Raw genomic sequence first — 14,537 nt, forward strand, 5'->3', positions numbered from 1 at the left:
ATAAAACCAGTCATCGCCATGCCTGAACTCTTAACAACTCTCAGAGGACCGTTTCTTGTCAGACAGAGAATAACCAGGTATTTCAGTCATTTCCATGTCTATCTCTATGAAATATGGTTTTATTTTGCACACTGGTGTTATTAATATAATGAAAAGTAAAATGTGGGATGTTTTTAGAAGATGGGTGAAAATTTACTGGTGTTTTCTTGTTTTGTTGTTTGTTTGAGAATATTTTAGTTCTAGATTTGAATTAAATTTATAGCAAGACCTAATCTTAAATCTCAGAGGCCAGCAAAGGCCTGTGTAACATTCATCAGACCAAAAGGTACATTTAGGTTGTGATGTCAATTTTACCAAACAGCTTAGAATGTGTATATTCTTTACTAGTTAGTGTTTGGCACTGAACTTGATGAGAATAGCTAGACCAATTAAAATGTATTAATTTAGCAACTGAAAGTAATCTATAAATTGTGTATACATATAATAAAGGCAAAAAAGATGACTCAGTTTTTAATCTAAAACAATCAGAAATTAAGCAGGAAGCTGGGTTGGGTCAGTTCAATACCAAAATACCTTTATTGAATTTAGTTCAATAATCAGTCAATCTAGTGAGAGGGGAAAAATCAGCCAAATTAGTTGCTGGATTGACTGAAGTAATAGTTCAGTAATAGTAATAAATCATTTAATACCCCATAGACAAACAATTACTCATGATGAAAGTCATCAAATATCAGAAAATGTCTTTACTTTTGTGGAGGGAGAATTTGGTAATTTGAAAGGGAAATTTCCTTGAAGTTATCGTTTTCTCTGTGTTCTCATTAATTTTTGTGGTCAATTCCAGAATATCTGCACCGTGTCGTTGCAAAAAAAATTATTTAAAATGCTACAGCAAACTGAAATCTAACCTGCGATGCCAACGAGCACAGCAACTGTTGTAGTGGCTCTGGCAGCACCTCCCAAGTTCTTTGTCACCTGTGCCAAGTTTCAGTGGCACATCTGTCAACTTGTTTTACAGGAACGGACACAGACATCATGGAGCCCAGCCCCACATATGCTCTTCATCCGTTTGTTCTTCTAAAGAGAATATTCAATGTTGATTAGGAATATAACCTCCGGAAGCTGATAAAGTTGTGTAACTCTGGTGTTAAGAAATTCACAACAGGTGCTACCTAAGAGGTTATGCTATCTGATGTCACTCAGTGATTCAGTTTTACATGGTCTTCTTAGGCAGACTCTCACCTAAATGTAAGGTGTGGATTTGTTAGAGAATCAGAAGACACTATATATATATATATATATATATATATATATATATAAACTTCTCAAACCTTATTTGAAAGGTCTGTAGGAAAAGCACTAGAGTTGGAATCAGAAGGCTGAGATTCAATCTAGGCTTTGAAACCAGCTGTGCAATCAACATCTTCATATTTTCATTGCTATAATAGGAATTACTAGGTTTAGTGGGCAAGTAATTATGCAAGTTAAATAAGGCAGTGAGGCCAAAGGAATTTGGTAACTGCAATATAGACAACACATATTATTTTTTATGATAAATGCAGTTAACTGTACCTGATCTTAAAGATAAAATTTAGACTACTTTTAAAAGAAGTACATGCATCTGGGATGATCCAATTCTGTCCTAATTCATTTTTTATTTCTTTATACAGTCAACTGAAATCCTAACGTGGCATTAAAACCCTCTCTGATAGTTTGTCTTGACACTTAAAGTTTGTTAGTGTCAAAGTGACAGACTATGGAGGTCGTTTTGAAGAATTAGGTATAGGAGAGGCCTCCATTGATTTTTCTGGCTCTGATCCCTTATTTATTTTTTCACACAATAGAGAAATATTTATTTATATTATTCTCAGTTTGTTTCTGAAATGTTACTGAGATAATTTACAAAAAAAGGTCTACCCAGGACTAATTCATCATAAAGATGATTTTAAATTGTAGAAGGAAGAGAAAACAAATTTCTGAGCCACCCAAGGTAATCTAATCTCAGTGATGAAGCAAGAGAAAAAAATAGCGATGTTAGTTTTTTAACTTAATAAGCCTTCTAGGAGTATTACAAACTTGCTTCCTTCCTCTTTTTATCTCCTCTTTCTAGCATTTCTCTAACTAGTAACTGGCCTAAACTCCTACACACAGCGGTGAGGTTAAACACCAGCAGGTAAAGCAGTGAGCGACATTGGACAGAGTGGGTTTCTGAAGCAGACCCGGGCTTGAATCCCTGCACCATTACATACAAACTCTGTGACCTTATACAAGTTGCTTACCCTCTCTGGGCATCAGGATGTAACCTATACAGTAAAGATCCTAATATCTACCTCATACAGATCCCATGAATATTAAATATTAAAGGAGACAAGAAGACATGAGAGAGTTCTGGGGACAAGTTTTACCTAATTTACCATTTTGTCTTGAAAAAATACAATTGAGTGGTATTTCCCATAAGAAATTTTGACGCAAATTGCAATCACTTTCTTCAAAAGAAATGTTGGTGAACCAAGTGTTCACATAAAACACCCATGGGTTAGGGTGAAGTGAGCCTGGGAGGCCCTGCTGAGTGAGTCCAAGCCTGAAGAGCTGCAGGACGTGCCTCACGGGGCATGGGGCAGCTCCCCAGCCACTGTCACAGAAGGTTTCCTGTAGGTGATGAGTGTCTGCGTCGCTTGGTGTATTTATAGATTTTGGTAATTGTAGGGTGTGTTTTAAGCCGCTACGAAAGCATAAGATACAGTTTGTCGGCCAGAATCAACAGGTGTGTCCAAGCGTTCGTTTGGCTGCATGCAGAGCCTTAGGTCATGGAGGGCGTGTCTGTTATTTATCTTCAGATGGTGGATGGGGTGTGTGTTTGTGTGTGTGTGTGTGTGTGTGTGTGTGTGTGTGTGTGTGTTCTATAGCCCCAGGACCACCCCTGCAATGGGACCTGGCATTGACTTCCCTACTAGGGATGGTGGGAGGAGGGGGCCTTTCCAGCTCTCCCAGTAATGAACTGCTCAGCTCAGGGGTTGCTTTGGTAGAAAGGCTATGGTGTGTGTGAGTGGAGGGGTGCAGGTATGCGAGGTAGGGCTGTGTAAAAATGCCCACTCTCAAACGGTGAGTCTAGGTCACTTCTAGAAGCAAGGAATTTGAAAGAAGTTTGACCATCTCCATTGGCGCCAATCAGAGTGTATATGCACGTGGCATACATGTGAATATGCATGTATTTGCCTGTGGGGGGTGTGTGTGTGTGTGTGTGTGTGTGTGTGTGTGTGGTGTGTATCTGTGGGTACAACACAGAGGCTGAGAACATGACCCTGGAGGCTGGCTACCCACCTACCACCTTCAATTTCCAGTCCTTCCCCTTATAGTCGAGTGACACTCGTCACTTTTCTTCTCTCTGGGCAGTAGTTTCTTCCTTTGTAAAACAGGAATAGCAATGCCTTCCTCAGAGGGTTTCCATAAAGATTAACTGGTTACTACAGGTGAGATGTTTAAAACAGCATCTGCTGTACAGTAAGGTTTCGATAAAGGCTATTTATTGTTATTGCTGTTATTATCACTATTATGATGTGGAGTGTCACTACTCATCGCATGACTGCTCCCTCTATCTCAGGATTGGCTACATAATTTGCAGTAGCCAGTGCAAAGGAAAATGCAGGGCCCTTTGTTTAAAATTATTAAGAATTGCAAGGTTGTGGGAGCAGTGCATTGTACCGAGTGTGGGACCCTTTGTGGCTGCACAGGTCCCAGGATCACGATGATGCTGTCCCTGCTCTACCTCATGCTCTTGGATGAAAGGAGAACAGAGAGGGAACCCCTGCCCCGTGCAGGGTACAGCCTGTACTGCTCTGCTGACATCACTCAAAATGTTGAGTCATCTTTTAGAGCTGTTTATTTTTTTCCCCTCACTTTCCTTCTAGATTGAAACAATGGAAGAACTTTGCAAGGCGAACACAATCTTTGCCCTCAGTTTCTTCAGCCATCTGGCAAATACAAGTGCTGCCACCCAGAATCTCTTCTTCTCTCCATGGAGCATCTCCTCCACCATGGCCATGATCTACCTGGGTGCCAGGGGCAACACTGCAGACCAGATGGCCAAAGTAAGTTTCTGTTAAAGTTCCAAATTAGAACAGAATGATTCCTGAACTGAATTGTAGAATTGCTCTGATTACATGCCTGAGACATCTTGACTCTAACAAGGTCAGCAATCATCACAAGCCATTACAACACAAGTTCCTTAGATTCAAATCTATAAAGCAGCCAAACCACAAACACCCTCAGTGGTAGACAGCAGAAATCGTACCAGAATTTCTTACCCTGCAAGGTTAGAAAGGGTTAATAGTGACAACGTCTTATATTTGATAGTATAAATGCTTATATTTTTCAAAGTATTTGCAAGCTTTATCTCTATTGGTTTTAAGACAAGTGTCATTTAACACAGTGGGGAGAGTGGCAGTGGGAATGAAGCACTTTTCCCAGGGCTTCTTCTGGTTTCCACCCTCCTAGCTCAGGTTCCTTCCATTCATGTAAAGAATTCCTTCCAGTGGTTTTAAGAGAGTGTCACCAAGGGAAAAGATATCCCAGACCCATGATCTCCGCACTCTGGGAGATGCACAGAGAGCAGTGTGACTTCAGAGGACCTCAGCCAACATTCTCAACCCCATGAGTTCACGTCAACAAAATGGGGCTGACGTGATGGCCAGTCCTCAAAGTCAAGGACAGGGTGTGGGACAGCATTGTGAGCTATTTCTGTTAAGGCCACTGGCTTCCTTCCTTGGTGAAGGAAGCTGACACCAGCTCAGTCAGGGGACCCTTTCACTAAGTCTGGGGCCATGGAAATATATTGAACTACTTCAACTGTACATGGCAATGGTCCTATGGGATGAATACAGCACCATTAAAATTCACATGATCCTGTATTTCCCGGGTCAGTGACCAGACAAAGTAATCTATAATTAAAATTCTTTCCTATTCCCATATGTACAAACATTAAAATTGAATGCTTTAAGTACAGGCTCTGGTTTCTCACCAACACGGATTCTGTTCTCAGCCACACCAAAATGCTGCCGGCTACTTTTGACTTTCCCAGGAGAACTGCACCTGAGTGTGTGCATACAGATAGATGGATATCTCCTTCCAGGTACACGGTGACCCATTTAAGATGGGTCTTGTTTGGAGTGGCCCACAGAGAGTGTTGGCCTATCTCACTGCAGCAGGAAAAGGGATGGAAGTGTCACTCCCTGCGTTTGTGGCAGTTTAAACATCAAGACTTACAACAAAATCCAGTTGCTCACATCTGAGAGCAGCAACATTTTGCAAAACTCCTTCCCTCTATTTTCTTTGCCTTGAAAAGAATAAGCGCAGTGAACTCTATTAAAAACTTTAGAGAACATCAGGGTCTTCATTTTTTAGATGTAAAGGCATCAGAAGCAATATTTCTTTGAGGACAAATGCCAAATGAAGTGCTCTAGGTACGTAAAGTAAAAAATGTGATTTTGATGCAAAAGGAAAATTAACTTATTGGTCACTCGACACAACACAGCTTTTCTGTGTTTGGCAAGTGCTTTCAGCACATGGGACAAGGGGTTTATATAGTTTTCTTGTAACTGTGCTGTAGGGGCAGATTTTAAAATTCAAAGACAAATTTGGTTAATTCCCTACTAAAAAACGAGGAGAAGCTCTTTGCTTGGAGGAGGAAGCAGGGATTTTGGGGACAGACCTGCCTGTGTTTGGGTGGTAACTTTGCCATTTACCAGGTGTGCGAGGGAAGGCATTTCAACTCTCTAAGCCTCAGTTTTCTTTCTTTTTTCTTGTGGTACGCGGGCCTCTCACTGTCGCGGCCTCTCCCGTTGCGGAGCACAGGCTCCGGACGCGCAGGCTCAGCGGCCATGGCTCACGGGCCCAGCCGCTCCGCGGCACGTGGGATCTTCCCGGACCAGGGCACGAACCCGTGTCCCCTGCATCAGCAGGCGGACTCTCAACCACTGCGCCACCAGGGATGCCCAGTTTTCATATTTTTAAAAGGAGAATGAAAATGCATAACCGGCAAGATGGGTGTGAAGATTAGAAAGAATAGGAGAAGCACGTGTTAGAACTAAAAGTTATCATAGCTGACACTTATAGTGACCTGGCCAGGCACCTTTCTAAGAACGTTTTATAGTTTACCCACAGAATACAAAATCCTGTGAGGTAGGTGCTCTGATTACCATAGTCCTTTCACAGAAATGAGAAATTTAGGGCAAGAAGAGGCCACACAGTTGGGAATTGATATAGCTGGTAAAGGTGGCATAGTTGTAATGGAATAAAGGAATGCGTAGAAGGGATGAACTCTTACAGAGCACAAGCGATGTGAGATCAGCAGTTGTACTGTTACCAGCTCTTCTCTTTAGGGTAAGGCCACGGACCTGCCCAGGCCGAGCCGCCTCTCTGGGCAGGGTGCATCCCTCAGCGTGGCCCGGGTCACCTCACATCCCCCCTCCTGCAGCGACTCTCGCAGTGACTCGGGAGGCCTTTAGTGCTAGCTCCAAGACCCCATCAATCTCCTTAAAAGGGAGGACAGCCGGAGAAGCTGTTACATGAAATAGTCTTCCCTTACGTGGCGGCAGAGTCAGACCACTTCTTTTCAGAGTATTAGGTAAGACTCATAATGTGTGATCTGAAGAGCAGAGAGAGACCCCACAAATCCTAACACCTCTCCTTCCAGCCTAGAGATTCACCACCTGCTGGACAAGCCTGCCTTTCCTTCCTTAGCAGAACGTCTACCTCACCTGGGACCCCACGGGGATGGGACCCAAAGGATGTTGGAGGTGGGAGTGGGTGGGTAGCAGGGCCAGGCTCGGGGGTGCTGAGACTGGCTGAGCCAGGCTGGGAAGGCTCCAGTTTGGGGGAGGGGACCTGAGGGCCCTCCCGGGGCCAGTGTGCACCTACCAGCTTCACTGTTATCCTGATCTGCCACTGACAACATAAAGAGATTCATATTGTCATCTTACCTCTGCCATTTGCCCCCCACATGGACAGACGTGTGGGATTTCTTTATGTGTAAATAAGGGATGTGCAAATATTTTAGGTGATCCCTGTAATATTGAGTGACCTGCTTTTATGCTTAAGCTAGCTGTGGCTTGTAGTTTTTGACAGGTTAGAAGTGTGAAATATATAAGGCCACTGAATAGAGAGATACAAGGTTGGGAGTTAACCTTATTGCTTCCTTCAGAATACTGGCATGTTTTCAAGGCAACTTATGGGTTGGGTTATAATTTAGATAATTTAGAGGTTATAAATCATCTCATCATAACAATTTGCCGTCAGAATGGCCAGCATATGAATTAGTATAAAATAGTTCGTGCTGAGTCCTGTGAAGGACACTTCCGCTGGCTGACACATGTTACATATGAAGAGCATCTATGCTTGTTACCATACACAAAGACAGGAAACGAGAGTAGGACCACTAAGAGGAGCTTGAGAGCCATTGGTTTAAAAGTTACGTAATGCAGCAGGAAAATGTACCCAATTCTCTGGAATTCCAATTGTAGGTGCTTCAGTTTAACAAAGGTGGAGACCACAAAGTCGCCCCAGACACCCAAGAGATCTTCACCAGTTGTGAATTCACACAGAAGATCCAGAGGGGCACTTATCCTGATGCTATTCTGAAGGTATCTGACTCATCCATTTCTATTTCTTTTGTATTTTATTTCCAGAATATTCTTGTCTTAAAATCGCAGTATTAGACAGGGAAGGAACCTAGTACAACTTCCCTCCTTCATAGAAAGAAAACTAAGGCTCACAGTCCTTGAGTAAATATCCTACTCTGATAAGTAAGGGCAGAACCAGGGTAGAATCCAGACTTCACGACTTCCAGGCCAAGACTATTTCTAAATTCCATCACCCCACTCTGCCATTAGTTGGGGATGTATAATTTATTCTAATGCCATTGTGGAGACTCCTAGAATACATATGCATAGATGCAGATTTCCAGAGTAAGGGGTGACAAGTAATTGAGGAATGGAGAAGGCCCCGCTTGGTGACTTCATGAAAGGTCACTGACCCTCAAATATCCTTTATGTCCTCCCCTTCTATCTCCTATGATCTGTCTATCTATCACCTATCTATCATCTATCTACCTACTAATCATCTATCTATCTATCTATCTATCTATCTAATCTCTTCAGCTAATCTATCTCACGTAGTCATTTCTTTTCCCAATACTCCATTTCCTTAAACACCAGCTATCCAGCTACATTGTAGGAGCTGCGCTCCTATGGGTAAACAACTTCCACGATCACGCTCCTAAGTTAGGTTATGGGGAGATACCCCACATAGCTTTCTCCTTGGGAATCCTGATGCTCCATCTGCCTGTCAGCCGGGGAGTTATGGACTTAGGAGGGGAAGAGGCCCCTTCAGTATGGAGATGCTGCCAGGTCTGAATGGACAGCAGTCCAGCTGCAGGGCTCTGACCTCTGCTTCACCCAGGCACTGCGGTGACTAAGCCCTGTTTGTGTCATCGTGCTTACAAACTTCAGGTTGGGGATTGGAATTTCCCTCAATTTCCTGCTTTCTAAAACCCAGATTTTCCACTTCACAGACTACCCCTTAATTATAAAACGGTACTTGCAGAAGTTCTATGAACTTTTCAAAGAACACTTCTAAGGCAACATTTTAATATAATAAAAATTGCTTACAGACTTTGTAGTTCAGGAGACTGTAAAAGGAGCCTTTCTTCTAGGATCTTTGTTACTTCATGGTTCAATCCAATCCGTAGGCACGGTAAAATCTGAAACAAATAAAAAAAATTATCTGATATTATCCATATCAACAATGTTTCCTCAGAGATTCCTCTAAAGCGCCAGAAAAAAGTATACTTTAATACAGCATTTTATTGATGTACTGGAAAAAATACCATTGCTTAAGAAATATCTTGTTTAGGAGTCTTGAGTTACATAAAGAGAGTCTCTCCTTTCTGTTTAAGGCACAAGCTGCAGACACAATCCATTCATCCTTCCGTTCTCTCAGCTCCGCCATGAAAACGTCCACAGGGGAGTATTTATTGGAAAGTGCCAATAAGCTGTTTGGCGATAAGTCTGCAAGATTCAGGGAAGTAAGTGAAACGTGCCATTTAAATGGCAGGGCCCCAAACTTACAAGGAGGTCAGTTTTAAAGCTGTTCTCTCTTATTCATGCTGAGAGAGTCAGAATTCCACATGGGTTCCCTTAGACTCCCTAAGGCCATTGGACACTATCCAACGCAGCTATCCCTATGCTCCCTCTGTGGGTGCTTTCTCTCCCTGCCGCAAAATTCCCACCTGTGAGTCGTAAGTCAGGAAGAGCACAGCTGATGTCCAGAGCCTCTATCCCCACACCCAACGTCTCCCCTTGTACCCAGTGGTCATAATGCAAAGCGTGCAGGACAGCAAATAGAATTGGGACTGGAGTTGGGGGTGGAGGTCAAGAGAACACATATAATCAGCCCCCCTAGCCAACCTCCACCCCTACCCCTACCTCAGGCTCCCCAGTCTTGACAGGAAGCCTGTAATTTATAATTACACCAAGGCTTGTTCAGTATATATTCTATGTAAACTTTGTCTTTTTTTTTTTTTTTTTGCTTTAAAGAGATACATGCAGCTCTCCAAGAAATATTACTCTACAGAACCCCAGGCAGTTGACTTCCTAGAACGTGCAGAAGATGCCAGAAAAAAGATTAATTCCTGGGTCAAGACTCAAACCAAAGGTAAAACCAAGGAAGTAGTTTCTGCTCTTCTTTCCACTTAGAAAGCACTTATGTAGTTTTTAGAAAACCATCCTTAGCCCTTACTCCCAACCTTAGTTATTTTGATTAATGTAACCTGATTCTTGTTGAGCCACGTGGTGTTTTAAGTGAGAAAAAAATAATTGAGGTCTACTAATAGAAGACATATATTCAGTACTTAAATAATCTGATTTTGGATATTACCTTAGAATAGAATATAAGAGGAGACAGCTCTTTTCTAACATAGGACATACCAGTATTGAAATAATTGTGACTCTGTGTCTACTGTGGACAAAAACAAAGAAAAAAGGCGTGACCTTCAAATGAGTAATTGGTGTGAGAATACTAGCAATGGAAAAAGGAGGGATCATAAAATTTGAACTCTTTCTTCTGTTTCACCATTCAGAGTCAGTATGTTGTCAAGTTCTTTTCGTCCCTGCTTCATCTCTCCTGGATTGTCTAAGCTACTTCTACCTTTGTAATGCATGTCCTTAATTCTTTGTTGTTTCTTATTTTTAATTTTTAAAAATTTATTTTATTTTTTTAACATCTTTATTGGAGTATAACTACTTTACAATGGTGTGTTAGTTTCTGCTTTATAACAAAGTGAATCAGTTATACATACACATATGTTCCCATACCTCTTCCCTCTTGCATCTCCCTCCCTCCCACACTCCCTATCCCACCCCTCTAGGTGGTCACAAAGCACCGAGCTGATCTCCCTGTGCTATGCAGCTGCTTCCCACTAGCTATCTATTTTATGTTTGGTAGTGTATATATGTCCATGCCACTCTCTCACTTTGTCCCAGCTTACCCTTCCCCCTCCCCATATCATCAGGTCCATTCTCTAGTAGGTCTGTGTCTTTATTCCCATCTTGCCCCTAGGTTCTTCATGACCTTTTTTTTTTTCCCTTAGATTCCCATCCAAAATCCCACTACCTGTTAGTAGTGAAGCTGGGGTTCCCTCTTCTTCTGAGCCTTAGTCTAATTCTGGAATTCTTCAATTGGATGTTTAAAGTGTTTGCTAACTTAATGCAAAAAACGGATTTTCATTTACCTGCTGTGTTTAAAACATTGTTTCAAGCCACAGTGTGGTGTCTTGGTTTCTTCGTTACCACAGTGGAAAAAACACATGAACTAAGTTCTATAGAATTTTTAAAAAATGTTTTGTTTCTCTGAAAATAGTTGATCTACTTTAGTTCTTCATTTCTAGATTTTTAAATTACTGCTGTAAAATATTGACACACCACTGACAAAAATGAAGCAGGGAAAGTGAAGATTAACAGAAGTGAAAGTAAAAAGGTATTGCAAAATTAAAGAGACTCATGAAAGTCTTGCTTTTTTGAGAACAGCAAGAATTTCTCTTCTCTTTAAGCATTTGTGTTGAATGGCTGTAAATCAATCAGTGGAATTGCCAAAATGCCAAGTAGTCATTTGGGCTCATTGTTTTAGAAAATTTTATAATAATTTGAGACAATTTCTGTTTTATTTGTTAGGATCAAATCCTAGTTTTTCCATATGCATTACAGAGTTAAATAAAGTCCTAGTAGATTTCTGTGGTAACCAAGAATTTTAATTACCTGAGGGATATATTGAATAGAAATACTGAAGGACTATACTGAAGCTGGTCAGACTACAGTGACCTTTTTGTTCGTGTCCTATGTCTGTCAGTAGGAACGGAAGGCGGTGGAATTCTGACCAGCTGACAAGCATTGCGACCTTGGGAGGGTTGCTAATCTCTCTTACTATGATGTTCATTTGTATAAAATGACAATAGTAATACCTACTAGAGTAGTTGTGAGGATTAAATAAAATAATGTATTTAGTGGTTGAAATATTGCAGAGCAGGTATTCACTATAAGTGGCCTGTCTCTTAAACTAACTATAAAAAAAAAATCACGTTCAGATGTTATCATTTCTGAGAACCTTCTCTGACTCCTCACTTGTTTACTCCCTTCTCTGTGATGTCATAGTTCTCTGCATTATTTAGCTCTCTTATAGAACTTATCACACATTGTTTCCTGACTGATTTAGAATCTCTCTTCCAATATTCTCAGTCCCACCAGGACAAATCTTCCTTTCTCACTTCATGAATCTGTGCTACTCCTGGTGTAGGTCTAGCCCAACTTCCAAAAAACTGTTTTTGGGTCAATGAATGGGTCACAGGGATAGACTGTCTAGACCAGATCTTGAAGGAGCCCTAGTGACATATGTACTGTGGAAAGGCACTATTATGTTCCTTAAGTGACTCTTTTTCACTCCCATCCGAATTAACTAACTTCATACAACTACAAAACTTTGAGAAAGAGTATAAAAGGAACTTAAAATTTTTTTCCAAGTCTGATAGTAATTCTAAACCTTAATTGCATTACTTCTTCATTTTCTCTTGGATTTTGCAAACCTCAGAAATCTGGTCTCAGTTTTACTTATGATTTAGGTAAATCGAGAGAAAAACTTAAGCTTGAAGGTCAACATCTCTGCAGAGTTTGATAAATGTGGATGCTGAGTTTGATGGTGACTCAAAAGATTCAAGAAATCATGATAACTTTACAGTTCTTAATCATGAAACCTAAACATATATCATATTTTCTGTAGGCAAAATCCCAAACTTGTTACCTGAAGGTTCTATAGATGCAGAGACCAAGATGGTCCTGGTGAATGCTGTCTACTTCAAAGGAAATTGGAAAACTCCATTTCAGAAGAAATTAAACAGGCTTTATCCTTTCCGTGTGAACTTGGTACGAGACAATGAGACAGATTTTCTTAACGTATATTTTAGGGCCTTTGACAAAATAGAGAAAGAAAAGTTAGGGGCCACTCACTGATACTTGCACATAATTTGCTAGTTATAAGTTATGCACATTGGATAGCTGATTGACTCTATTCCATTTTTTGACCTGTCAAACTAGATTAATAATAATATCCAACTCAAATTATTGTTGTAAGGATTCAACGAGATTTTGCAGAGTTCTTGGCCCCTAGTAGGTACTCAACAAGTGTTTCAGTATTATTATAATTGTCCATCTTATTACTAATGGGTATAATTTTGAAAAAGCTAAATAGATCAGAGCCACTGTCAGGGTATACAAATAATTTATTTTGTTGATTTTTAGAAACATAGTTCTTCAGAACGAAAGCAGAACCCATTCTCTTTTACGTCTGATTGTAAATCTTTTGACATCTTAGTATCTACTTTCATATTTTACTTTTTAATAATTTTAGACTCAGCGCAAAGAAGTACAGATGATGTTCTTGCATGAAAAGCTGAACATAGGACACATAGAAGACCTAAAGGTCCAGATTCTAGAACTGCCCTATGCTGGATATGTCAGTATGTTCCTGTTGCTTCCAGATGAAATTGCTGAATGTTCTACTGGCTTGGAGTTGGTAAGGCATTCCAACTTCCATTGTTTTAAACTTCTGGGGCTAAACTTACCTTGGCATATGTCTACAACTTGGGAAATGGTGTGCAGTTTCTCATGGAAATATGTGAATTGGTTGAGAGGAACAGTGCCAGGTCTCACACTTTCACTCAAAGGCTTAAACTTATGTCATACATGCTACTTTCTTGCAAAATTTTTACCAAACTAGTAAATTTTAATATCACCCATGCTATAGTGAAGTTAAAGTCACCGATTGTTAACATCAGAAGTTGTTTTCCTTCTCTGCTAAGCACTCACTGGTTTTGCTTTTGGACTTGTAGCTGGAAAGTGAAATCACTTATGACAAACTCAACAAGTGGCTCAGCGAAGACACCATGGTTGAGGATGATGTGGAGGTGTATGTCCCCCGGTTCAAATTAGAAGAGCATTATGAACTCAAGTCCATTCTCATGAGCATGGGCATGGATGATGCCTTCAGCCAGGGCCAAGCCAATTTCTTAGGCATGTCTGAAAAGAATGACCTGTTTCTGTCTGAAGTGTTCCATCAAGCCTCTGTGGACGTGAACGAGCAGGGCACTAAAGCAGCTGCTGGCACTGGGGCCATTATGTCGGGGAGAACTGGCCATGGAGGCCCACGGTTTGTGGCGGACCATCCTTTCCTCTTCTTTATCATGCACAAGATAACCAAGAGTATCCTCTTTTTTGGCAGATTTGCCTCACCCTAGTTTCCGTTTCTGCACAGGATGTTGTAATGTGAGGTATAAGCCTCAGAATTGCTCTAAGGGCCGAAACTTTAGCAACCTTCTGTACATATTTGTTTTTCTGAACAACTTCTATTACACAGTGAATATAAATACAGAAGTAGCTTGACATCTGTCAGTCATAACATTACCACCCTATTAATCATTTGGTCTCCTAAAATGGGATGATATGTCACTTAGTTCTTCCTTACCCTTAGTTTATTTTATTGCCTTACCTTTTACTGTATTATTTATTATTTTATATAATGGCTTTTTATTATTGTTCACTGTCTAGTGTAGCTGATACAGTTACAGAAGCATGTCATCACTTATTTTTCTTTCTAAGGAAATGCACTTATTTGTTCTTATAATGAAGGACGAGCAGGTGTCCTTCCATGCCCTTCTGTGATAAAAACCTAGAAGCAAGCACTGAAAAACAGGAAAATATGAGTGGTGTGCATTTCTAGCATTATGTATCACATAGATGTGTCTGTAACTTATGGAAGGTTGTGAATATATTAAAAATAGACATGTTTCCACACAACTATTCGTTTGTTGTCATTCTGTTGGGTCTTTAGGTCATAAGACCTGTTTACCTTGATTCTCAGGAATCAGGTATCATGGCTCATTTGTGAGAACCAAGAAGAAATAAACAGAATAAAGGAGCCAAAGGAGAGGCTGCTGTATAGCA

The 14,537-nt window shown here is 40.7% G+C and overlaps 1 protein-coding gene and 1 long non-coding RNA gene across 2 annotated transcripts in view; one reads left to right on the forward strand and one right to left on the reverse strand.

Moving 5' to 3' along the window:
* Nucleotides 1–12,476, reverse strand: part of LOC132436334 (uncharacterized) — a 39,632-nt gene extending 27,156 nt beyond the window's left edge. The window contains exons 1-2 of the long non-coding RNA XR_009521785.1: nt 12,340–12,476; nt 8,661–8,752 (exon numbers count right to left, since the gene is read on the reverse strand). This is a non-coding gene — a long non-coding RNA (uncharacterized lncRNA). The remainder of the gene's footprint in view (nt 1–8,660; nt 8,753–12,339) is intronic.
* LOC132436331 (plasminogen activator inhibitor 2-like) lies at nt 36–14,383 on the forward strand. The gene is made up of 8 exons (XM_060029183.1): nt 36–77; nt 3,906–4,085; nt 7,515–7,634; nt 8,948–9,076; nt 9,588–9,705; nt 12,319–12,461; nt 12,946–13,110; nt 13,427–14,383. Exons 2-8 carry the CDS (start codon nt 3,915–3,917, stop codon nt 13,829–13,831), a joined length of 1,251 nt encoding a protein of 416 aa, XP_059885166.1. The 5' UTR covers nt 36–77; nt 3,906–3,914; the 3' UTR covers nt 13,832–14,383.
* The last annotated feature ends 154 nt before the right edge of the window (nt 14,384–14,537 follow it).

This window comes from Delphinus delphis, chromosome 13 (assembly GCF_949987515.2).
Source record: "Delphinus delphis chromosome 13, mDelDel1.2, whole genome shotgun sequence".
Lineage (NCBI taxonomy): Eukaryota > Metazoa > Chordata > Mammalia > Artiodactyla > Delphinidae > Delphinus > Delphinus delphis.

Bases quoted from the DNA above. Each gene is read 5' to 3' on its own strand.
- LOC132436331 (XM_060029183.1), top strand. From the start codon at position 3,915: ATGGAAGAACTTTGCAAGGCGAACACAATCTTTGCCCTCAGTTTCTTC. The intron at 9,077-9,587 runs GTAAGTGAAACG...TTTGCTTTAAAG, and splicing joins AGTCTGCAAGATTCAGGGAA to AGATACATGCAGCTCTCCAA. The intron at 12,462-12,945 runs GTACGAGACAAT...TAATAATTTTAG, and splicing joins ATCCTTTCCGTGTGAACTTG to ACTCAGCGCAAAGAAGTACA.